At 39.6% G+C, this 27410-nt stretch overlaps 1 protein-coding gene across 1 annotated transcript in view; it reads right to left on the bottom strand.

The window, feature by feature from the left end:
• b4galnt4a (beta-1,4-N-acetyl-galactosaminyl transferase 4a) overlaps positions 1 to 27410 on the bottom strand; it is a 213299-nt gene that overhangs the window by 108253 nt on the left and 77636 nt on the right. Inside the window, exon 3 of the mRNA XM_017717516.2 lies at positions 1760 to 1858. Coding sequence (XP_017573005.2) covers positions 1760 to 1858 — 99 coding nt within the window. The remainder of the gene's footprint in view (positions 1 to 1759; positions 1859 to 27410) is intronic.

The following is a 27410-nucleotide window of genomic DNA, read 5'->3' on the forward strand; positions in this document are numbered from 1 at the left end:
ACAGTACTGTATGTATTCATACCTAAAAATATTCAATATGAGTCACATCTATTGCAAAAGGACAATAATAACTTCAAAGGTATAGACTTCAAAGGTTAACTCATAGGCTTGTTATTCAGTAATTACAAGGACTACAATGAAAACTGGCTGACTTAGACTTAAGTTATGTAAGTTTGCAATAAATCATAATATTGGCCATTTAAGATTTAATTTCAAACCCTCGGAATCCATGGAACATAGTCTGTTGTCTGTTGCAGTGAAGTTTATTGTTGCGCACGTGGCCACAGACAGACAGCTAGCCTGTAAGACATTGGGCTGACATGATTATATAGCTGGACTGATGCCAAGAATAGGCCCAGCTCATACAGAACAAGTAACAGATGTGACAAACATGACCATATAGGGATATACAAGAATAGACAGAAGAATATTTTAAATACAGTCACAGCACAGGTACACACCATACAGAATATGTATCACAGATATAGCACAACTCAAAACAATACATTTCTTCAAAGAGATTACAGGTTTAGTCAAACTTACACAATTTACCTCATCACAAATGTATTAATGTAGCTAAAAAGTACCGACAAAGCTACAATGCAAAACTGTAGAAGCAGCAATCATGATGCTTGATTTTTGCCAGTACTTTTGTCTATATTTATAGATAACATACAGTGTCAGAAAACACATAAGTCTATTTGAGATTATTGTACTTGAAAGCTTGTCTTGGCTAATGGACAACATTTCAGGTAAAGAAAAACTGTGTATTTCTGTTTTTTTTCCTTTAATGACTAGCATTCTTGTGTACATGTTGAGATGCTGCATAAACAGCAGGCAGAAAACATTACTGTATAAACAAACAAACTGCATAACAAATAAAAAGAATGTGACCTGAGATGTAGCGGCAGTCCGCATATTTAATGTAGACAATGTAAGCAGCTTTCACACTTCCAGATTGGGGGCACCATTGTTTGGCACAGGAAGAGGATTACAAACACTGGGCTTGCATAATCAAACAAAAACACACATTATACCATTATAACAACCCAGTCAATAAATCAAAGCACATTCTCACATTGCTTATAGGAGGTTTGTTTGTATCACTAACCTTATTGCCTGTGGTAAATGAGGCACAACAAGCTTAGCTGTCAATCATTCTGCTGGAAGTCTATTGGTTGATTTGTCATAATGCTTCTCGAGTTCACAGTAAATTACCAGACATGCTCCGCTTATATTATTTTGATGGAGACAGCTGAAGCTAGGCAACAATGATTAGAAAGGCAATTCTACAGCGCTGCTAGCTGCCTGAAATGATGTCTCAAATAGGCTTTCAGAAATCATGTGGCGAATGAAGTCTGCCTCTTCAATCCAATCAGCAACCAACGAAACAGAAACCTGAGGCAGCTGAACCAGGCAAAGATATCTTACTCAAACAAGAGCAGACATACTAAAGCTGGAGTATAACCATGAAGCTGAGTCCACTTAATCCAGTAATACAACACGTTCTGCGCAAAGCTCTAACCCAGGCCTGGAGTTGTGAACAATAGAACACATGCCTCACAGAAGCAAGTGTACTTGTTGACTTAGAGAATAAGTGACTCTAAAACTGTGACGCTAATGTCAGATTTTGAATGCTGGGGTGCTGGACTTCCCATTAACACCTGGAGTTGTCAAAAGCTCCACATGCACACAAGCTGTGGTGATCATCACTTCATAATAATGAGCCGAATTCATAATAATGGTAAAGAGCCCTTACCTCAGGTTTCCATGGCAACTTCTTGTGCTTCTGAGAGAGAAACTTCCGGATCTCAGACTGATCTCTGCCATTAGCGCCATCAACGTGAAGCTCATCCTCCTGAGAGAGAAAGACAGAAAGATCAGGTACAATCATTTATGATTACACAATAATGTGACAACAGAAGAAAACTGAGGCTGCGTTTCAGAGCCATTCTGATCACGAAGATGGAGTGTTTTAACCTCCACTTTAAAGAGCTCCTCTGATGTTGCTGATTTAAGTGATAGAACAAAAGAGGAAATTCATTATTCTCTAGATAACACAAGACCTTCAGTGTTCTCCTGCTTTTATACAACAGTTCTGCAAAACATAGAAAAAAGGAACACAAAAAAAGGCCTGAGCATTTTATCAAACATTCTTTAAGATTTATAATTCCTTCCATCAAAAAATGTCAACCCTTTGTGATAGGGCCATAAAACTGAGACAATGTTACATTACATTACCAGCATTTGGCTGACGCTCTTATCCAGAGCGACTTACAATTTGATCATTTTACACAATTGGCCTGACTGCATGTCTTTTGGACTGTGGGAGGAAACCGGAGAACCCGGAGGAAACCCACGCAGAGAACATGCAAACTCCACACAGAGAGGACCCCGGTTGCCCGGCCGGGGAATCGAACCCAGGCCCTCCTTGCTGTGAGGCGACAGTGCTACCCACCACGCCACCGTGCCGCTGACAATGTCAGGTTTAGCACGCTTTTTTTTCAATATTCAAGAGTAGATTAACCTGAACATTGTTTTGTTCCAGTCAGTCTGTAAAGCATTTCACAGCTCAGCTTGTTTGTTGGATTGTATTCTGTTTGTTTCTGGCTAATTCCAGTCTGTTTAGATGTTCTGCCATCACAGGTGTTCAAAAGTTTGCTTAGAAGGAAGAACAGATTCGGAAATTGATGCAGCCCTGCTATCACACTCTTCTGAAGAAGACGTTCTACAGGTCACATATCATAGACAGGTTTCTGTGCAACATCATCACAGAGATGTGTGTGCAACAAGGGTGCAGAAAGCGACGGAAAGCAGCTCTATTTAAAGCAAAAGGCAACAATAACAAACAGAGTTGTTGTGCAGTAGATTGCACCAACTGCAGAGAAGACAGTCAGAGAATGGTTAATATCCCACGAGGATCACTTTGCCAAACGTCTGAAGATTATGGATCCAGGACATCAAAAGGGTACATTGTGGTCCTGGCAGTCTCAAATACAGTCTGTGCAGTGCCCACTTTGTATGCGAATGTAATCCTTTTTTGTTGTTGTTATTGTTGTTGTTTTTTTTTTATTGTTGGTCCACCTTAAATGGTGTCTCAGTGGGCAGTGGCCTGAGGTACCAGAATGTAACCGCTGCACCATTTAAGGTGAAACGGGAAAAATCGAACAAGAAGCAGACGACTAGTTTGCTGAAATCATGTGAATGTGCATATTTCAACAAGGTCATAACACCTGTTTCTGTTTGCTAACATTAACAAGCTAGGTAAAGAGTATAGCCATGTGTGATTCATATCAGTTATAGCTAAACTTAATAATATTAGTTTTGTTCTAACTGGCCAACTAAACTATCTGTTTACTTAGCTTAGCAACACTAATGGTAACACCATGCTGCTGGTATTGTCAAATAGGCTGAGGATAGACAGGCTAAACAACTAAACCAGAGAAGTTGGGAGATAAAGGTTATAAAGGTTTCTGTGATTTGGATAGTTCCTATTAGTTAAATATTTAGAGAGGAGCAAACTAAGTGGGCACTCACAGAGCCGCGATGACTACCTGATATTGATAGCCAACTATTGTTAGCTAACATTTTAGAAAACAATTAAATAGAAATAAACAGATTCAACTCAGAAATTATGTTTTACTGATCAACGACAATTTATAACAATGTGAAATCTATGTTGATTACAACCGTTGACTAACGTTACAATCTTTTGAAAGGCTATCAAAGGTTAGCAAAGTGGTTTTGCCCCCTCGCTGTTTGTGCACCCAGTAATATTTGTAAACAGGAAACTTGTCTACAGGTAACTGTAGCACAAAGCGATTGGTTCTCTGCAACCGGTGCTCACGGGCTCAGTAGTATGAAAAAAGCATGCTGTTTTCACAAATAGCTGCACGGCTAGAACGCTTCTCGTCCAGACTGTCCCATTGGAACTGTTACATAAATCATGTATACAAAGCATAAAGTAATATGTTTGATACTCCAGCATATGTTTGATTACCACTGACAGCCATTGTAATGCCTTTCCCATGTAGTTAGCAAAACTCAAACTCACTGACTCACTGACTCCATTTCTTTTAAACCTTGTGTATTAATTGAAGAAAAATGTCATAATTTAAAATAAAATTTAAGAATGTGTTTTTTCTGTGTTACTTCACTATAATAAACTATGCCAGAAGACAAAAGACAGAAATATAGAAACATAAGAAATATCAAATTTGTTTATTAATTAGTTCTTGTGTTTTTATTGAGTACATAATGATCTCATGTAAATTAATTTAGCTGAATTGGTGTGAATGTAACTCTGCACAACTCACATACAAACTGGTCTCCAGCAAGAGGGCTAAAATTTATTTATATTTTAACTATTTCTAGATAACAAATGTTACAGCTGGCAAGCGAAGCTAATGCTAGCTAGTCAATGGAATTATAGTGAACAACTTTGTGACTTTTTAAGAAAAATCTACATAATATTACAGGTCTGCACACTAAAGGGGGCATTTTAACTTTTTTCTGGGGGTTCTTGTTATGCCAAAAGCCTAACTTTACTTTTACTTCAAAAGAAAATCCTTCTCTTTTCAAAATCTATGTATTCACACTCTAATATCCTGTGACAAAAACAATCACCCCACTCCACTTTCTGGCAGAATACATTTCAGGAGTCTCATCACCCCGAGGAAGTTTCGATATTAGTAAATTTGTTGTAGTTAGATTTGGCCCCCTGACTGAGTCTGCTGAGTACGATCGGAGCATCTCACACTGGGGGCATAACGTAACAACATTAAATGGCTTTTAAAAAAGAAATGCATATTTTTTCAAACAGCTTTCACCAAGCAAACATTTGCAGTAGGACAGCTAAAAAGCACTTTAGCTCCTTTTAAAGTCAGTGTGTGGGAGATGAAAGTCTCTTTAATAATGATGAGCACATGTGACAGCTCACTCTCTTCATATCTGCCACAAGACACTCACAGAACAGCGCTTCTCTCTCTGTGCAGTGACAGGAACAGCCCTCTGGAATCTCTCTCTGACTTACATCATGAAAACTCTCACCTGTGTTTGAGCACTGTGCTTCTTTTGTTCTCATTTTTTTTATTATTCTATTTAATCATAAACATTCTCAGCTAAGCTAACACGGGTCATGTGCAGAAATCAATGCTAAACTCATAAGAGAACAATTTCCACTAGAAGAGAGGACAGTACATTTGGCTCAGAGTCAAATACTCCCTGCAGTACTCCTTCTTGACTCAGCATTGCATCAGCAGTCCATAAGTGTTGTGTCACAGGAAATGATGGCATTAACTGGACAAAGAATGCCACTTTCTCACACATTTTCCACACATAGAGCATCCGTCAGATTTCAGTTTTTTGGCACTGAGTTCATGTCTTAACTAGGCTGATCTGTCTGTATATGTGGACTAAGTATACATATAAAAAAAGTTAATAGTAAGGGAATCATGCTGGGCTGATTCTAATACTGTTCTAATATGAATGGGAAAACTGTTTGATTGATTACTTCATTAAAAACAAATAACTGATTAAACTGTAAATACTCAAAAAAACGCTGACAATATGAATAATATTACATGTTTAAAATTCTCCTGCTGGCCTTTCTTACTGCACTGTAAAAACACACTCAGTGTTCAATGATGTAAACTTCACTGAACTTCAAATAATAAGTTAACAGGATGAAAAACACAGACTATTGCTCTGTTAACTTGCTACCAGAAAGTTTACAGAAACAGAAAGCTGTTTACAGTGTGTACAACCACAATTCCAACGAAGTTGAGATGTTGTGTAAAACATAAATAAAAACAGAATACGATGATTTGCAAATCCTTTTCAACCTACATTCAATTGAATACACTACAAAGACAAGATATTTAATGTTCAAACGGATAAACTTTATTGTTTTTTGAAAATATTCACTCATTTTGAATTTGATGCCTGCAACACATTCCAAAGAAGTTGGGACAGGGGCAACAAAAGACTGGGAAAGTTGAGGAATGCTCAAAAAACACCTGTTTGGAACATTCCACAGGTGAACAGGGTAATAGGAAACAGGTGAGTGTCATGATTGGGTATAAAGGGAGCATCCCTGAAAGGCTCAGTCGTTCACAAGCAAGGTTGGGGCGAGGTTCACCACTTGGTGAACAACTGCGTGAGCAAATAGTCCAACAGTTTAAGAACAACGTTTCTCAATGTGCAATTACAAGGAATTTAGGGATTTAATCATCTACAGTCCATCATATCATCAAAAGATTCAGAGAATCTGGAGAAATCTCTGCAAGTAAGCAGCAAGGCAGAAACCAACATTGAATGCCTGTGACCTTCGATCCCTCAGGCGGCACTGCATTAAAAACCGACATCATTCTGTAACGGATATTACCACATGGGCTCAGGAACACTTCAGACAACCGTTGTCAGTGAACACAGTTTGTCGCTCCATCTACAAGTGCAAGTTAAAACTCTGCCATGCAAAGCGAAAGCCATATATCAACAACACCCAGAAACGCTGCCAGCTTCTCTGGGCCCGGGCTTATCTGAGATGGACTGATGCAAAGTGGAAAAGTGTCCTGTGGTCTGACGAGTCCACATTTCAAATTGTTTTTGGAAATCATGGACGTCGTGTCCTCTGGGCCAAAGAGGAAAACGACTGTCTGGATTGTTATCAGCACAAAGTTCAAAAGCCAGCATCTCTGATGGTGTGGGGGTGTGTTAGTGCCCATGGCATGGGTAACTTGCACATCTGTGAAGGCACCATTAATGCTGAAAGGTACGTACAGGTTTTGGAGCAACATATGCTGCCATCCAAGCAACGTCTTTTTCAGGGACATCCCTGCTTATTTCAGCAAGACAATGCCAAGCCACATTCTGCACGTGTTACAACAGCGTGGCTTCATAGTAAAAGAGTGCAGGTACTAGACTGGCCTGCCCATATTGAAAATGTGTGGCGCATTATGAAGTGCAAAATACGACAACGGAGACCCCGGACTGTTGAGCAACTGAAGTTGTACATCAAGCAAGAATGGGAAAGAATTCCACCTACAAAGCTTCAACAATTAGTGTCCTCAGTTCCCAAACGCTTATTGAGTGTTGTTAAAAGGAAAGGTGATGTAACACAGTGGTAAACATGCCCCTGTCCCAACTTCTTTGGAATGTGTTGCAGACATCAAATTCAAAATGAGTGAATATTTATAATAGCACTGTCGCCTCACAGCAAGAAGGGCCTGGGTTCGATTCTCCGGCCGGGCAACCAGGGTCCTCTCTGTGTGGAGTCTGCATGTTCTCCATGTGTCTGCGTGTGTTTCTTCCCACAGTCCAAAGACATGCAGTCAGGCCAATTGGACATGCTAAATTGCCCCTAGGTGTGAGTGTGTTAGTGACTGTCTGTCTGCCCTGCGTTGGACTGGCGACCTGTCCAGGGTGTATCCTGCCTTCCGCCCGAAGACTGCTGGGATAGGCTCCAGCACCCCCCCGCGACCCTGACGGAGAAGTGGCTTAGAAAATGGATGGATGGATGGATGGATGGATGGATGGATGGAGGTCAATTAGGATTACCAAAATTATTTCTATATGCTAAATGCCAGAATAATGAGAGAGGGAATTTTTAAAGGCAAGTTTTAGTACTTTCTTCAAAGTCTAAATACATTTCATTAGTATTTGGTACCATTTCCCTTAAACTGTATGACTTGGGTCAAATGTTTTGGATATCCTTCCACAAGCTTCTCACAATAGTTGGCAGGAGTTTTGGCCCATTCCTCCTGTTTGTAGACTTGTAGCCTTGCTCGCACATGCCTTTTCAGCTTTGCCCATAAATTTTCAACAGGATTGAGATCAGGGCTTTGTGATGGCCACTCTAAAACATTGACTTTGTTATCCTTAAGCCACTTTGTAACCAGTTTGGCAGTATGCTTCGACCCATTTGTGCCCAAGCTTTAACTTCCTGGCTGATATCTTGATATGTTACTTCAGTATTCAATATATATATATATATATGCAACCGGTCTACATATATACCAATTCATATACATAATATATATCACTGCTGTTGGAACAAACCTTGTGTCTCCATTTTTTCCAGTTTTTGACATATTTTGAAAATGCCTGTTTCCCTCTACGGTGTGTATAAATCTCATGAGGAATGGCTTGAAAGAAACGATCCAAAACAACTTGGAAGAAAATATGGTTCCACTGACTTTCATTAAAAACAAAGTATTTTCTTCTCTTGTAAATCTGTCATTTTGGATATACAAGCTGTTGTTCCGACAGCAGTGATGTATTCATAGGTTTGTTATTGCTGTTGCTTGATTAAGTCCATTTATAATATTAAGCCATAAAATTAATTGTCAGAATAACTGGTAGACTATTTTCTTACTACATAAATGGAAACAATGTGATAGCAGGTATCTATCAGCGTCAGGTCAATATCAAAAAGTATTACACGGGATACTAGAGTATAAAAAAGGATGAATCTGATCAAATTCTGTAATAAATATATCCTAAATTAGCACATGCTCACACTGTGTAATGTGATGTTGTTAGCTGTGCATTTCTTACTGTTGGGTAGTAGAGTGTTTGAGTCCTTTGAGCATGGTAGGCTACTTTTGGATCTTCAATTAAATGAGATCATTTTAAAGCTTAGTAGTTGTAAAGAAAAAAAAACAGTATCAGTATCAGTAACATACTTTTAATATATATATATATATATATATTTCCATCAATGATACTGTGCCATCTCCAATTACTAACGCAGTCAACAGCGATAGCACTACATATTAATCTTAAAAATACACTGAAAATCTCAGCTCTCTTCCCAATTCAGTCTTCTGCTATCATTAGCAAGAACGCGGTCTCAGATCAGCTGACTGGTGTAAAGAGAGTGGAGCGGTTTTGGAGATGGATCCTGGGCGTCAGGAAGCAGCTGGAGTTGTAGAAGGCATGGAATATCAATGAGGTTAATTAATTCTCCTCGTTAAAGAGTAAACAGGGCTGGTCTGAAAATGAGTCTGGGGCACATTTTTCACGTTGGGGTTATCCACCAGCACAGCGAAAAAGCAGCCCCTCCACAAATCAAATTTTAATTTTCTCAACCCAGTAATATGTGGGATAATGACCTGAGCACGTCAGATCGTCACTCTTCCACATCTCGAATTCAGATTTGAAAACAAATGCGCATGGCTAAAGCTAGACCTAAACGTCCTCATCAATTATGGCAAGTCTTCTAAGTTAAAACAGGAGCTATCAGTGTGGTGGCACCAGTGTGGGTGAGATTACAGGGTCTATTGTGAAAAGTTTCCGTTTCTCTTTGTCTTTATCTTCTACGTGGAAAGACAGGAACATTATGCTCCTCACACTTTTACAACTCACCCTATTAGCATGCATTAGGAGTAAATCACATTGTGTGCAGATGGAGCCTGCACATGCTTTAATTCTGTAATGCTGAATTCTAAATGAACGGCTTAGACACTGCAGAGTGCTCCCACTACTACAAATGACTTTGGTCCCCAGTAAATGCCGCAGTCCGAAGGAATCTGCTTTTTGTCTTTCAGGCTTCTCTGCATGGGCTGAAATGGATGCTGCATTGATGGAAGGCTTAGATCTAAACTCAATTTATGAACGCTAAATTAGTTTAGGAAGACTCTGTCCAGGACATAAGAGGCCAGTAGAGCAGAGACCTTTGGAGAGTAGAGTGTTCCTGCCCATAAGACACAAGAGTCAAACTATAGAATGACTCTGCGAATCGAAATAGCAAAACCCAGTGTACCAGAAAAGCCCATTTCTATGGAGAAGGCCTCTTATTATAAGCATTGTATATTAACTGGCATTCTTGCTCCATATAAATCATAATGACATGTGATCTGATTTTAAGCATATCTCCACACTCACATGAATTCATATCACCAGATCCGGAGGGTTTGGGAAAAAAAAGACTTCCAAGGGAAATAAGTGTGATAAACCAAAATGAAAAGATAAAAGTTAGTGTGAAAAGGCAGGAAATTTAACAAGCACAAATTGCAAAGCTTTATAATTTGTCGGCAGGGTGTGTTTTGTTGATTAGAACACAAATCTGGAAGCACTGGAGGATCAGTCATCAAATTACAGTGCTTCGAGAGAATGGGCGAAAAGAAATACAGAGAAAAAAGAAAGCGAGAGGCAGCATGAGGTGGCAAATATTTCTGTAGGGTCCTTCAGGGTACTTTTGAACTCATACTCTGTCATGCAAATCCAATGGCAAACATTAAATAATGATGTCATAAAACTCAACATCAAAAAGTCTCTTGCATAACAACGACTACTCAAACAGCCAATAACCAAACAATCATACGCTTCATTCATTAGTATCAGAAAAGCTCTGCCGTTCTCCACGGAGACTGAGAAGACAGAAAAGCTCTTGGGGGACAGGATATGACATCATCGCTCACCTCTGCAGCCTCCCTAAAGGACTGCACCATCTCACGCTAATTACACACACTTCATTCACACTCTGTTCACCCCGGCTGGGTGCGTGGGTGTGTTAGAGCGAAGCGTAAACAGAAAACACACCAGTCTCTCACATCTCCAGCACTTTAAAACGCAAACAGTGTCCTATCACCGACACTGCCAGGGAAATTAATAAGAGGTCTCCTGTGGTCACTGCCTGTTATATCAACAAAAGGTTTCTTTATTCATATGAAGTGTAGCAGCTGATTAGGACCTTTGCCCTGTAAAACACTACCAGGTAGAACATAAAGTTCATGACTTGTTTGTGTTCACAGATCCATTTTTCTATAAGCGAGTCACACAACAGGAGTCCTTATCTATGTAGAGTTGTATACAAAAGTTTGAAACCTTGAACAAACTTAAATATGGCATTTTAACATATCATAGTCATAGTTTAACATAAAAGCACAGGACACATTTTATGATATGTTCAGATCAGCAAATTAACAGTAACTGTACATGAAAATGTGCAGACATTTGTTTCCCATAGAGGATATGTTCACTTAGAAAATCAACAACACATAATTTGATCCATACTTTTGCATATGACTGTATATCTAAGACAGAGGGTTCATTTGAAAGCTTTGCTTTCAATGGAGTGCCTCTGGTTAATCCGATTTTAATATCATCTCATAAACAATGTAAGATTTTGCTCCACATAATTGTCAGAATATTAGAATTGTATTTTTATTGCTACAGATTAGATACATACATTCTGAAATATTTTGTTACTCATATATCTTCAAGAATTAATTGCTAGATATTCAATTGACCGCAGGGAAGGACAACACAATAACTTCAGACTTTGGAAAAATTAATAAAGGGTTTCAAGGCTGTCTCTGCAGATTAGGTAATAAGCTAACACTAGAGCTATCCAGCACAACACTGGATGCTGATGGGGACTCGTCATCTTCTACAGGACGTTTGCTGTAATCAAGGCAAAGTGTGGACACAATAAATACTAAAAATGTTGATATTTTAGTTGTTCAGGATTTTGTGCAAATGTCTGTGCTTTCTGCTTTTTTCCTGGTATTGAAAAAAAGTTGCACTTAATGGTCCTTTTCACTGGAAATGGAATGAACTAAAGGTGGACTTTTGCATAGTAGTGTACATGTTTACCAAGTAAAACAGCCACATTTATAGTCCTGTTAAAATGTAATAACAGTGTTTCCCTCAATTGTTAGGCCATATATTTTCTCTGCCTTCTTGTAATGGAACGTAACAAATACCCAAATAGAGATATCACTGTGCAAATAGAGGCACCTTGAATAAATAACAGAGTGCTCACTTATCCATGCATATCCTTAAATGTGACTGTGAATGATATACACCTCACAATAAATTAAAATGCACTGGCCAGTCATTTAGTGTGACATGGTTAAAGACTTGCTTGCAGTATTTTGGTCAAAATAATAGATTTTTGTAGGATTATATGAATACCTTGATTCATCAAAACAACCACAATAACACTTAGGTTGGTCAGGCCTCTCATAGCACACTGTAAAACACAGTGATCTCATTACCTCCGTCTTTTTCGATATCAGTATTGCAAAGGCTGATATCATAATAATGATTAACTTATTATTCCATAAGGCCCATTACACATATTCATTTGCCACCTAAGGGACTGTGCATTCTGCTCCAGATCTGCCTGCACAAAGCGTTCACAATGATTTTCATGTTTTGTGCCACACAAACTAGAAAAAGATTCCCTATATTTCTACCGAAGATTCCCTATAGCAAAGATTCCCTGTATTTCTACACAGGAGACTTAGTCAACATTTGAAAACATCATCACTCCACTTAGAACCAATATAGTTATACAACATAAATAAGGATCAAAAAGTATGCTGAGTGTAATATGGCTTTGACACAAAGATTTCTGCACATTACATATAGGACAGGCTTATTTTTAGGATTTTATTGCATCAGTCGCACCAGATATTCTTTCAAAGACTTCCCAGACAATATTAGGAGGAGTAGCTCCCCCTGATGTGTTCCTATGTGCCGCTGCCATCGCCGCAGTTAGGCTCAAGAGGAGCCTTTTTAACGAATCGACCAATCATACAGAGCCGCAGCCCCGAAGCAGAGCAGCACTTTGCATGCCTGCTGCTCGGAGGAAACAAAGGCACTCTTTTTGCACTAAGTGCGGGATTATTTCGGTGCTGCTGAATTATTCATGTGAAGCGGTCGACAGTAGGCAGAGGAAAGGGAAGTAAATAAGGGTGCGATGCAGTCGATAGCTCGCCTGATAGAGTGACTCCAATTCATTTAAAGCAGGATTAATAGGGCCCACAGACATGCTGCGAGAGCATTTAGGCGCAAAGACCCCGAAGGCCAGTGTATTACTACCTAAGGGACAAAGAAAACGTGCTAAAGCAATTAGCAGCTTCACGCCGTGGCCACACATGACGGCTGTAATTGATGAGCAGCACAAGACACTTCAGGGAAGAAAATTATCCTTCTGAGGGAAGCAAACAGGAACACGAGGCCAACATCAATTTTCCACGTTCTCTGTGTTAGCCTAAAAACAGCAGATTTAATCAGCATGTTTTTGTTCCAGCTGCATCGGCACTAACCTTCATGACCTTGGCCTATCTGCAGTAGAGGGTGCCAATTAAAAATACAACAGTTTTATGGTCATTTTTGCATCATTTGAAAAATAAACAGCGAATCTAATCAACTTCAAAGCAAACTTTCATTATGCTGGTTTAGACGTGTTATAATATGCATTTTAATTTTCATGCTTTTTTTCTTATTTCAATATAGTTACAAAATCACAGTTAGATGCTATAACATTATATTGGAATATATATAACATTCATTGGAATGACCATTGTGTTCTATTAAAAACATTGTTTTTGACTTTGGCGACGTTTTTAGAATCTACAGTCATTAATGAGGTTTTGCCAAATATGCATGTGGCACCAACTAGAACCTGACTGATATACTGATATATATTAACTGATACTGACCACTCACAGGTTTAGCAGTACAGACAGACACAGACAGTCACTCACACCTAGGGGCAATTTAGCACGTCCAATTGCCCTGACTGCATGTCTTTTGGACTGTGGGAGGAAACCGGAGAACCCAGAGGAAACCCACGCAGACATGGGGAGAACATGCAAACTCCACACAGAGAGGACCCTGGCCGCCCGGCCGGGGAATCGAACCCAGGCCCTCCTCGCTGTGAGGCAACAGCGCTACCCACCACACCACCGTGCCACCCCACATAAAATACATTTCTTATCAATTTCTTTATGAAGGGAACTACGAAAAATAAGAAGTTGTAATTACCAGAAACCAATATCACAAGAACGTTTGGACAGCTCCACCCCATAGTATAATACTCAGATGACGTAAGAGGTACAATTGAAAACGAGACTCATGTCTGTCAGTAAAGCACTATTTAACAAACCGCTGGCCTACAAAACAGCCATTTTAAATATTATATCAGCAATATTATTGGTTATTGGAATTTTTACCTTTAAAACCAGGGCTGGCCTCACATGCTCATAACAGCCAGGCCCTACAAGCAACGTCATTCGTTTTGTCTGTTAATTCACTCTCAAGATGCTTTTCGTGTGTTTCAGTGTATTTTTTACCAGTTTTTACTAATAGGTACTTGTTTGCATGAAGGTAACAATACAATCATCCCATGATTCAATTTGATTAATACTGGGATTACTACAGAGCCTCGGAGGGGACGGAGCTAAAAAAAATTCGAGCGAACGTCTTAGAGTTCGTACATTTTCTTTAATTCCTGGTCACAATTTCTTTATACGTCCCCTCGTTTTCTTTACTTCGTGGGTACGTTTTTATTTATTTGTGATCACGATTTTATTCATAACGGAACGCACGTTGTTTAATTTTGATCGACGTAGTTACGGGTCGTGTTGTTTGTCCGGTGCAGGAGTAACTAACAGCTCCCTGGCACTGTCTGCCGGTTTTGATGAGTTTGACTGATGAGATCATGAACAGAGACGCTCATCAGGTTTGATCAGAATCCGATTTGGGGGGTTATGAGGAAACTGCAGCTCCTCTTCACAGGAAACGGCCCTCAGATTTATCAGTGCAGCTGCAGCTTGGTGGTGAAATCAAGGAAGGCAACAAACTACAACCACAATTTTCACTAAACCGCACTTTCTAATGATCGTATTTAACGGAGATACAGACGCGTAGCGCTGTTTCTGCTCCCGCGACAAGCTGCGGTGTTAAAGATCATCGCACAATTACAGGAAGAAATTAGCAGCGTCGACGATTCAACAAACTCAAATTAAACACACACAGACGTTCATGTAGGACGAGGTCACGTGGCCAGAGAGTGTAACAGATCCGTGGATTAGATGTAGATATATTAATGTGAGGATGTTAAACCGCTGATCATTTCTTCTTGTAATTGGGTGATGGTCTCTAACACCGCCATTTGACCGGGAGCGGAAACACGTGGGCCGTTTGCTGTGAAGAGGAGCTGCAGTTTCCTCACAACCCCCCAAATCAAACTCAGACCCGATGAGCGTCTATGCTCATGATCTTATCAGTCGAACTCATCAAAACCCGTCAGACAGTGATCTCAAAACACAGACAATATGCATTCAGTTAAAAATAAAACACCACCACGGTTAACAGAAAACGAATTACAAAATCACGAGTTTAAAAAAAAACGTACCCACGTTCCCACGTGCATACGACTGCAAAACGTTCGCTCGAATTATTATTAATATTATTATTATTATTACCTCAAAAAATAATTATTATAATAATTCGAGCGAACGTTTTGAAGTTCATATGCACGTTTTCTTTTATTCGTGGTCATGATTTCTTAAATCGTTCCCTCGTTTTTTTTAATTGTGCGCAAGTAGATTACAATTCAATATTCTCACGATATTCTGATCAAAATCTGAAGAGAAAGGCAGACTGCATCCACATAGCTGCATGACTTATGAATAAGGCCTGAGCTGTGAGGTGGGAGGATTGCTGATTGTAACATGAATGTGCTGGAGGGGGTTATAGATTGATGCTGGTTATCTGTGCTCAATATTTTTGATGTTTGATTAGTGTAAACACATTAGATGGCATATCTGCCATTGGGGCACCGCTGCAGAACGCTCATTCTCCACAACACAGTGTCATTCCATAATGCACAGTGTTGTATTTTTGGCACTGCGCACATATCACAATTTCACTCTGCATTATGAAATGAGCATTCTACGACTAGGATCATTCTCCACAAAGCACAGTCATTTCCATAATACACATTACATTTTTGGCACAGTTTCATGGTGCATTGTTGCTCCCCTTTATTCTGCAAAAAACACAGTGTTGTGAAATGTGGGTCCTGTTACACCTCTGAGCTGGACTGTGAGCTCCTCCATTGTCTAAAGTGACTTCATCATTCTAGACACTGAACAGGCACACACACGCTGGGAGACTGAGGGCGCTTGTCATCTCTGTAATTGGTCATCTTATTTGTTTTCCAGTGACGTAGCTCACACACACACACACCCAGCGACAGCCAAAGCCATCTCCCGCTGGCTCAAGTCCAAACGCCCAGTAAAGCGAATGCACACTAAAGCCCTGGGATGAAGGGATGGAAAGAGTCAAAAAGAAATGGAAAAACAGAGGGAACATAAACATCTGGCTATAAAACTAAAAACTGGGAAGTATGATAGTTGTTAGTGTCCACCCTCCAGTCCACCAGGTCAAAACACCCTATACCCAGTGCAAGGAGGTCAACAGCACAACAAAGGATTCTATATTAAAAGCTCTTTATACACCGAAACGCGCATTAGATCATCGTAAAGGAATCTCTTCCCTACTGTGGCCCTGCTGTTATTACTAGGAAAGAGCATTTAAAACCTTTCTGCTATTAAAATATTGAAATTAATATTTAAATATCCAAGGTGAAATATTTTTATATTGTTATAAAAAAACAGGGTGTGATCTGCACATGATTGTTCAGCTGATTTAGTAATTTAGGCTAGAGCTGTTCAGCTCACACTGTAGAAAATCATCATTTGGTTTAAAAATTTCCATACACTGCTCCCTTTAGATGAAGTATTTTGTTTAAAGATGTAGTTCAATGTACGACATGAATGACACATGACATCATTCGAATTTTCAGTGGAGCTGGGGTTGCACACTGTGTACAATGTTGAGTAATATTTTAACAGTCATAAATCATAAAGTTTAAAATCTGAAGAAACAACTACTGCAGGTATAGATGAAGAGAGCAACAGGTACAGTAGAGACCCCTCTACCTGATTCTCCTACTCTGGAACAGTAGAGGAGGAGGAGGTACAGAACATATTCTGTACCTCCCCACACTGAGTCAAAAACTGCTCAATTTACTTCTTTTTTAGTTCTAAACCAACAATACAACAATTATTGATTATATATATGATTATTATCTCACTTTTCATTCCACATGCCTTATTCAAACCTTATTCAAATATCTGAAAGTAAAAAATATTAAGGAAAGTTTGGATATCTGTATATTTGGTTATACTTGCAGTCCTGCACTACTGCAGGCAAGAATTGTACCACTTTCAACAGTTCATCTCACACTGAGTTCTCACACACACACACAAAAAACACACTGACAGCTGGTAGGGACATCAGCTCAACACTGCTATACCAGCCGGACACATGCTGCTGATCTAGAGTTAGCTGGGCCCAGAGTGACAGGCCTGAGAGAGAGAGAGAGAGAGAGAGAGAGAGAGAGAGAGAGAGAGAGAGAGAGAGAGAGAGAGAGAGAGAGAGAGAGAGAGAGAGAGAGAGAGAGATGGACACAAAGAGAAAGCAGAGGACACACACACACACACAGTAAACTCTATGCTGTCACCTCACAGCTGTCAGTTACAGTCAGGTATTTTCCCCTACAGGCCAGGAAGTACTGCTTCTGATCAAAACTGCCATCTGACTGACCTCCTTGAGGGCCCAGCCTAAATTGAACAGCCACTTCACTCCATCGTTAATGTTCTGCTTGACAGTGTAACACCAGTGGACAAACTGGGTGCTAAATAGTTTGACAAATCTAACAAACACAACTATTAAAGGCCCATATTCTACATTTTCTTTAAATTTATTGTTTACCCTGACATTTGTGCAGTTTTATATACTAAAAGGAGTCACCATTCCTTTTTACCCAAACATTTCATACATCCAAGCTCTCTTTATCAATTACAACTCAACAGGCTGTACCTTTAAGACTGATACATGTAAATAACCTGTGTTTTGATTAGATGCCTTGTTTTGTGCCTTTTTTGAAAAGCAGTCTGCACTATTGAAATACACAGCATCACCAAGGGTTCTTTGAGAGTTGCCGTAGAAGAAGCATTTTAAATTCCCCAAAGAACTTTTATTAGATAGTTCTTTATATAAAAAGTTTTTTGTTTTTTTTTACTGAAAAGAGATTTGTGAGTATGAAGAACCTTAAAAGGGTATAAATAACTTTTACATAACATATCAATTTACAGGTTCTTCCTAGAAACTTGACATTATGTGGTGGTTCTGTTCATTTTAAAAGGATCTCAGACTTAGACATTCTTCTAAAGAACCATCTATTCAAAGGTTCTCAATTTGACTCTTCTGAGGCATCATGCAAAGAACTGGAACCTTTTTAACCCCTTAAGATCCCAGACTTATTACAAACTAAGGCTTCCATCCCAGTAACTGCAAGAACTTCAATACAAACTAGAGGAGCTATTCTTAGGTTATATCACTGTAGAATAAAACTTTGGGGCCTGGCCATTTAAGGGATTAAGAGTGGGGGCTGAAACAGTCCTTATGACTTGGGTAGGGCTAAACTGCTGGAAGTGGAAAGAAGGTGCTTATATGTAAGGTGGATATTTGTAAAGGCAGTGGTTTTCATGACTTAACAAAAACAATGAATCCAAAACTGTTTTTGCAGCTTAGTTTCTATATATGGACTGTATGAACTGAACTGTAAATTTTGAGACTTTTAGTTTAAAAAAATGGGTGCTTCTGTCATTTTTGAAAGCACTGTAAAATGCCACCAATTACGCTTAAGCAAGTGTTTTATTGAAGCAGACTGGTGTGACTCATTTGTTACACAAACACATCGGCATGGCAACTCAAATGAGGCGAGCAGTGAGTCAGGTACTCGGTTTCCATAAAGTCGCTCGACAAACAATATCTTACAGGAGTTATGCAACAGAGCTCATGTGTTTTGAACCCTCCTTTGACCTTCCACAAAGCAAACTCTGCAGCAGAGGGTGGGCTGAAACATCTCGAGACTCTGCAAAACATCTCTTCAGTTAAACACACTCAGTGAATGTAGCACGGCCTCCCCTGGCTGATATGAAAGTGAGGAGGCTGAAATTAAATCAAGCCCGAATCTCTTATCAATAGCACTGTCTTGTTCAGTCCATCTAGTAGGCCTATATAAATATATAAAAGGCGCACCACCCCGAAAGCTCGATTGCCATAATCTGCTCACAAAGCTGCGTTTGCTTAGCAGCTTTTTATTGTAGCATTGGTCTCTGATTTATTAGCTGGTTAATAGGCTTAGTGCTACTCCCCAGCCCTGCTGATGACTTTTCCGCTGAACTGCATTCAACAAATCTTCCTAAAGCTCTCACAGAGATGTGCCCTCTTGTCACTCCCCAACGCTGGTCATGCTGGATTGGGCGAGATCCAGTGGGGAACTCTCTGGGCCTTCTAGGCCTTCAGAAAGGCCTAATGATTTCTGAGAGCTGTAAATATAATTGCATTACATTGAATATTAGTACATCTTATATTTACAATGTGCTAGTACTGTAATAATAATGTTCAATTTTTACTGGAAACAAACAGTTAAGATCTTGGACTGGGTAATTGTCCAATGAGAGTGTGATATCCATGTAGACAGAATGTGATAGAATGTGATATGCAGGCATATACAGCCAAACAAGCTCTAATTAGGACGTGGCCAGGTGGTAGTGGTTGTCCAGTTTCAGTCAGTTGTTAGGAAGGGAAAATGGTAACGCTTTATGCCAGGTCTCTTTATTGAAAAGGATCCTGTAAAACTGCACTATACATGATAATATACAGTACATGATAAAGTCTGGTGCAAGCTTTTTATAAAAAAGGATTCACATGTGAGTGCTTAATCTATATCAGGCAAAAAACATTCATTTAGAATGTACTTTTAGAAAACCTGTTGTGGAGCTGAAATTAACATTATGGTTTTCTGAGTTTTGACGTTTGCCTAAACGTCTAGCTCTAATGGTCATAGTTTATCACTGGTGAGTTCTCTCTAGTGTTTAGCAATATGATAATATGTTATTGTTATCATGATAAATTACATCATCATGCCCGTCTCTGAGCATATTGTGGATATTATCAGTACTTAAACAACACACATCAACTGCATGCGTCACTAAAAAGTGAGAAACTGGGGCTCCAAAATGGTGTAGCCGCCTAAGATTCTGCACTGTTTTCAGAAGGCTATGAGTTTCCAGTGTACCTATAACACGTACAAGTCACTGTTGATTTAAGTGCACAGTTAAATGGATCAGCATGCAGAATTGGAGCTTTTTGTGTTCTATCATGTTTTCTATTACTGTCTAAAGGAAGCACCATGCTGACTTTACTGTTGGAGGCACCGTAAATTGATTGTTCCTATCTAAATGCTGGCTTCTTTAAAATGCTGATTTGCGACACAAACAAATATCTATACATATCCAGCTGTGTTAGATCATGGTTTTTACATTTTAAAAAACCTGACAACAGCAGTGAGAAATTGTGTTATTAAAGCAGAAGGGATTTAATAGCTGAAGTGGCCACTTTTTTACTCAGCATGAAAGTGTTAAATAGATGCAGTGATGCACAGTAACATACAATATAAACACTATATGAATATTTTTATATATTGACATTTTAATTTCTGGCAGAGTTAGTCCCTAGTGTATAAGGGCATCTGCCATCTTTTAACATTTTAACATAAATGCAGCATTCTAATGCTGTCCTTCAGGCAGGACAATGTTATAGACTTTTCTTTACACCAGTCAATGTCTCTCTCTCTCTCTCTCTCTCTCTCTCTCTCTCTCTCTCCCAAACTAACACTTTCTGTGTTTGTGTGTGTGTATGTGTGTGGGTAAATTATGTTTTAAGTGTTTTACACAATCAAAAAGCTCTTCAGCTTTCAATACCCCCTCTGTCCATTTGTGTCCACACACACACACACACACACACACACACACACACACACACACACACACACACACACACACACACGCACGCATACACACTCGTACACACGCACACTCCTGCTCCTCCTGCCTCTTAATCCAGTTCAGTGCATGTGCAATACAGCTCTCTGTGCACTCAATTTACACAAGGTCCTCACAATAACAGTCAATTTAGCCTTTGTGCTCCATCTGACCATTTGGGCCGCACAATTACTTTTCCATTCATTTTCCCTTTTTTACGTGCCTGTTTCTCTCTTTTCTGTCTCTCCCACTCTACTTCTCTCCCTGCTTCTCTCCCACTCCCATTTCGTTTTCTTTCACTGTCTGTCTGTCTCTCTCTCTCTCCCTCTCCCATAATTTCCCCCTCTGTCTCTTTTCTGTATCCCTTTCTTTTGCCATCTTTCTCTCTTTTTCTCTCTATTTTTCTCTTTCAGTATCTCTCTCTCTCTCTCTCTCTCTCTCTCTCTCACACACACACACACACACACACACACATTCTGCTTCTCTCTGTCTCTTTCTGTCTCACTGTCCTGCTGTATTTCTCTCAGATTCTCTACCACTTCCACTTTCTCTCTTTCTTTCTCTCTTGTCTCTCTCTCTTACTCTCTCGCTTTTTTACCATCTTTGTCTGTCTTTCTCTTTCACTTTGTCTTACTGTCCCTCTCTTTATGTCTCTCTCTCTCTCTTACTCTCACTTTCTGCTTCTCTCTCCTTTTCATCTTTCTCTTCCTTATCCCTCCATTTCTGTCTCTTTCTCTCTTTCTCACATACATTAACAGTCCTGCACTGAGACACTGTGAATAAATGTTAGCATTAGCTTTGCACCAAGCACTGAAACACTCCATTACACCAGCAGCTGAGGATGATGATGGGGTGATGAAGGTTCGCCTGCCAGAGCCGAGGCTCAGAGAGCTCACCCGCAACATCATTAGTGTCCGCTGGACTGACCAGTGAAGAAACGTGACACTTTCAGGTCAAAGCGTGTGTGTGCGTGTGACTGTGCATACACAGAAGAAATCGATGCATATCACGCTTGAAAGACAGCGGAGGACAAAGGAAAAAGAGCCGCAGCCTCTGAGCTTTACCACCTTCAGAGTGTGAGACACCCAGAAACACATTCACCATGCACACCTGTTTACATGGTAAGACTGCAGACAGAGGAACGCTCTGAGGATCATTTCTAAGACACATTTCGGTGCTGTTGAGTACAGATGCAATTAAAAAGGCCCATACTGCTTTGTTCCTGACGCAACTGAAAAACTCTCCTGAGTGCTGACAGCGATGCTGTTTCCAGACAGGGGCTGATAACATATACGGTGTAGACGGCTTTGGATCTGCAGATGTTTACACTTTGCATGAAACATCTCTCCGTGAATGTATATAGAACACAATCTTCTTGCCAGAGTTTCACACATTTTCAGATCTGTGAATGTTTCATGTCTATCACAGTCAGTTCCACACATCTATGTGAGGAAGTGGTCTCAGAGGATGATTACGATTCTTTAGTAAATGATTCAATGCATTATCTCAAATCTCACTATGATTAGATTCAAATGTTTGGGTACAATTTAAAGTATAAACACACATATGGATCGTTGTACTGCATTAGTTCAACATCAGCAAAGGAAACACTGGGACTTGGACCAAAATCCTTCTGCTTTGAGAGATCCTATAACAGGGGTCGGAAACACATGGCACTTTTTCTAGACCTGTACCAGCTCCACAGCAGAACTAGATTTTTAGGTAAAAATAAAACAATCCTCCTTTCCAGTAAAATAAAGCTCTGCTTTATTTTATAAATGGTCTTAAATGCTGGAGTTAATTCACCCTTTAAGCCTGAAGGTTTGAATGCAAACTGCTGATCACACAGCAATGCAGACAAGAATCTTGCTTAGTTAGTAGCTAACAAAAAGGCAAATAGAGAGATTTAAGATTAACATTGATGATTTGCAGACAAAGGGACATATTTGCATTTAGAATCATCCCAGCTGGTTTATCGGATTTGTTTAATCTGCAACAACAATCTGTCAAATACTAAAAAGTCACAAGGCTGAAATGAACTTCTCATTTACCAGCTTCTCACTCTAATTCTCCTGTTTCAACTTAAATGGTGTAGCAGATATATTCTAGAGCCTCAGGCACCATTTATGGTGTAGCAGGAAAATTTGAAGAAGAAACTGGCGAATGAGAAGCTGACTTCAGCCTCATAAAAAATCAAAGGTTGAGGAACATTTTACAAGAGACTGTTCAACTTTTGTGAAAGGTTTCCTGCTGGAAAATGTGAGAAAGGCAGCCACAGCTGAGATAAAGCTTAAAGCAGAACAAAGTAAACATGTGTATTTGTTTCTAGTATATTTTTAGCTTATACTAGGATATTAGCACATACTGAGACATAGTCACAGCCAAGATGGTAAAACAGACATAAATTGGTGTGGATCCCAAGGTGGTTTGATTTTTGTTGAAAGGACAAAATGGCTCTTCTTAACATTTGGGTTCATGACCCCTGCCCTATATGTTAGTTCCTTAGTTATGCTAATTTTATTAAAATAATGACTGAACATTTCATTTTGTTACTGTTACAACAATCGTAATACTACTGAAACTTTACCAAATATTTCAGTAGAGACTGTTTCGGTAGTGACAGTTTAAAAAAAATCTTGAGCACAACTGAATAAAGCTAGGCACAACAAGCAAGCACAGCTTTGAACAGATAAACACTTAAAATCATAATATGTTTCATTTATCATGATTTTATCATTTAAAACACAAAAATGTTTCTTAATTGCAGAAAATGTGTGTTTTTGGGACACATTTACTTCAAAACAATGGGAACTAACTGCTCACCATGTGGCCATGAGGGACAGGGATGCAGCCTCACTTCCTGCTCTAAAATGCAGGGGTGTGGCTAATATAAGGCTCCACCTATAGAATAAAACTATTTGTGTTTTGGTAGTGACATGAAAATGTGGGGCAGCTCTTTTTGAATAGATGTAGTTCAGAGTCCTACACTTTATAGAAGCTTATGTATTGACATTAGCTGATATGTACATGAAAGTATCAGCTATTAGCACTGTTACGTGTGAGCGCCTTGTGCGTGTTTTCTCTCTCTCTCTCTCTCTCTCTCTCTCTCTCTCTCTCTCTCTCTCTCATGCTCCCTCTTTAGCTCTCTGTTCTCTCCTCTGTTCTCTCCTCTCTCCTCTTTTCCTCTCGTCACGCTCGTCACTTACTGGCCAATCAGAGGGCGCGTCCAGACCAAGAGAGGTGCGGGACTTCGTGTTCAAAAGCTGCGCGGTGGCACTTGCTCAGAAGCCTTCGGCTCGCTTGTTGTGTTCATGCTGTGCTGCTCGATTAGATATGGCTGTGTTGTTAAGTCTTTTGGGTCTCAGTTTAGCTCTTTGCTGTTATATGTATTGCTGTTGTCGTTGTTAACCATTTGGTGCTGGTTGTTGTTACTGTCTCCCCTTTCTCCCCGCTGTGTTTGAGCTGGTTTCCTGCTGGGAGGAAGAACAGTCTAGAACGTGTGCGCACTTACACTGCCACATGCAGGTAGTCTGAGTGTCCAGACACACTAGATTAGAGTTGGTACCACCCCCTGTGCTTTTGGTCCAGTCTAGCTTAGAGTAGCAGTCAGCTCTTTTATTTCCGCTAGTTAGACAAGATACAAAAATACAGGCTAGTGTAGTTCTTCTGTTATTTTCTTTTCTTTGGTGCCATCTGCGTTCTCCCCCAGGCTGGTCCAGTTCTTCAACGTCCTAGTTTATTGTCTTGGTGTTTTGTAAATATTTGTGTCCATTGTATAGTGTTGTGTATGACTGTGGATGTCCTTGAATTAAATCTGTTTTCTATATACTCAGGTTTCCTCACTGGTTGGCCATCTCCACCCACTCACACCACACATGTTACTGTCCCCACACTCTCCGCTGGACTGTAGCCTTTTGTGGGAACGTAACAAGCACCAACCCATAATTCCTATATTAGTGAATCCCTACAAATGTTAACATGATCCTATTTGATTTAATAAAAAAAAACTCAGAACACACAATATGGCTGTTTTCACAGTAGAGGAATACAGACAAAAAAAATGACAGTGAAAATTATTATTATTCAATAGAGAAAAATAGTGTGTGCTTTTGAATATCATTACAACTAATTCTAACATTACAAAATCAATGCAGTTAAATCACAACCTTCAGACTTAGGCACCACAGGGGACACTTATTAGTTGTACACAGCCACATCCAGTTTCATGAGAGCTGTTCTGTAGTCTTGAAATGAGAATACATGTCTGGAGACATGTTTGGATCAACCCTGCTGCTAAAGAGGCTTTCTCTCTAAAACTCACCCCAAATTCCAGCATATATGCATTTTAAACATCTTGAGTATAATTACAGTTACATAAGCAAACTAGTTATCAAAATAGTACCTGTGAACACAACATTTCCTCTGACTAACATTCCAACTGTGAAAGTGTACCATTTTACTTAATTTTCACCTTGTGAGAGGTGATGTTTATTTTTATACGGCACTAAAAATAGGCCTGCTATCATATCACAAGGGGTTAAACTAAACTCAGGTTGTTCTGCTTCCACCAATATTTGAGGTAAATTCCCTCATAGTTGTCCCCCTGTATTCACGTGTATTACTTATGAGGCTAGCTGAGGCTTGTGCACCTGTACATTTGTGAGTCTGTGTGTGTGTTGTGGTGTTATCTGCACTGCCTCCTGCTGCTAGTGGTCAGAGATGGATGGTGTTACAAGGGCGTTCTGATGAGTTGCATTACAAACACACCCACAAACGCTGTGGCCATCAGGACCAGAGAGAGAGAGAGAGAGAGAGAGAGAGAGAGAGAGAGAGAGAGAGAGAGAGAGAGAGAGAGAGAGAGAGAGAGAGAGAGAGAGAGAGAGAGAGAGAGAGAGAGAAAGAGAGACAGAGAGAGAGAGAGAGAGAGAGAGAGAAAGAGAGACAGACAGAGAGACTGACACAATCTAAGAATCACAGCAGGAGCTCAGCTGCTGCTGCTGCTGCAATCTGCCTATCTGAGCTACACACTCCTGATCGCCACTGGAAATCAGTCACCTTTACTTCCATGTGCCAAATCTCCTTTCGGCAACATCACTGAAAGAGTTTCATCCATCTTCTTTTATGAAAGTTTAGAATTTCTCGGCTATAGAGCAGGTGCATAGCTACAGGGGGGCCTAGGGTGGTCTACGCCCTCTTACTTGAAATTCAACTAGGTAAATAGTAAAACAGACCATGGTAAAGAAAAACAGTTTTCTTTGCATTCTTACAGGATTTGCTTCAGATATCTGTGACTAGGTGCTGTAAATGGTAGATTACCTAGCCTTTGTCTGTGGTATTCTGTCAGTTGTAATGGTAGGGCAGTGAAATGTGAGGTCAGCAATCATATATTATGCTTACATTTTATCCTCTGGATATGATAGATACAATGAAGTAGACTAGTTGATTTGATAACTATTACATACTATCTGTTATTAGATAAGTATTATTTTCATAAGCGCTCAATAAAACCTTTTACCGCCCTACAATTTATAGAAAACCTCCCAGAACTATCAACCTCAGTTTCCACTCCATCAGACCCAATGGAGCTAGATTTACTAATCGATTATTTTGAAAATACCTTTCGATCTACTTTAGAAAATGTGGTGCCACTTAAAATAAAAAGAATAAGGCAGAAAAAGCTCGCCCTGTGGTACAATGATAAAACCCGTGCCTTAAAACAAACAGTTCGGGAACTAGAGCGGAAATGGCGATCAACCAAGATGGAAGTGTTCCACTCTGCCTGGAAGGACAGCCTTACAGAGTATAGAAATGCTCTCACTAAAGCTCGCTCAGCATATCTGGCCGCGCTGATCGAGAAAAATAAATATAATCCTAGAGCACTGTTTAGTGTGATTTCCAGAATCACAAAAAATCAGGCAGGTACAAATTCCGGCAACTATCACCAGTGAAGTTTTTTGGACTTCTTTAATAATAAAATTGAAAATATTAGACAACAAATTCAACCCACAGTATTAAATCCAGCTTGGCTGTCATCTGACTTGGCTGATATAAAACAAAACACAGCTGTAGAAAACAGGAAACTTTTTACCCACTCCCACAGCTAGAACTAGAGAAGATGATCTCTTCTGCGAATTGCACAAAATGCACACTCGATGCAATTTACTCAAAATTACTCAAATAAGTACTGCCAGTTATGAAACCTCTGATCAAGAAACCAAATCTTGATGTTAGTGTATTGTCTAATTACAGGCCTATTTCTAACTTACCATTTACATCTAAGATCTTAGAAAAAGCTGTGGCCCAACAACTTATTTCATATCTACATAAGAACCATATATATGAAAAATTCCAATCTGGATTCAGGCCACACCACAGCACTGAGACAGCTCTAGTTAAGATCACTAATGATCTTCTTCTTGCCTCTGATAAAGGCTAAGGATAGAAAACATGGTTGGAATCACAGGGACGGCCCTATCATGGTTCAAATCTTACCTAACAGAACGTTATCAGTTTGTCAGTGTAAACAATTTATCTCCCGATTATTCAAAAGTAAGATTTGGAATTCTGCAGGGTTCTATTTTAGGACCATTATTATTTACACTATCTGTTACCGTTAGGCACAGTTATAAGTAACCATGGCATTAACTTTTACTGTTATGCAGTATGATATGATATGCAGACATATCAGTCAAGCCTGATGACAAATACAGATTA

The sequence above is a fragment of the Pygocentrus nattereri genome, chromosome 11 (genome assembly GCF_015220715.1).
Source record: "Pygocentrus nattereri isolate fPygNat1 chromosome 11, fPygNat1.pri, whole genome shotgun sequence".
Classification (NCBI taxonomy): domain Eukaryota; kingdom Metazoa; phylum Chordata; class Actinopteri; order Characiformes; family Serrasalmidae; genus Pygocentrus; species Pygocentrus nattereri.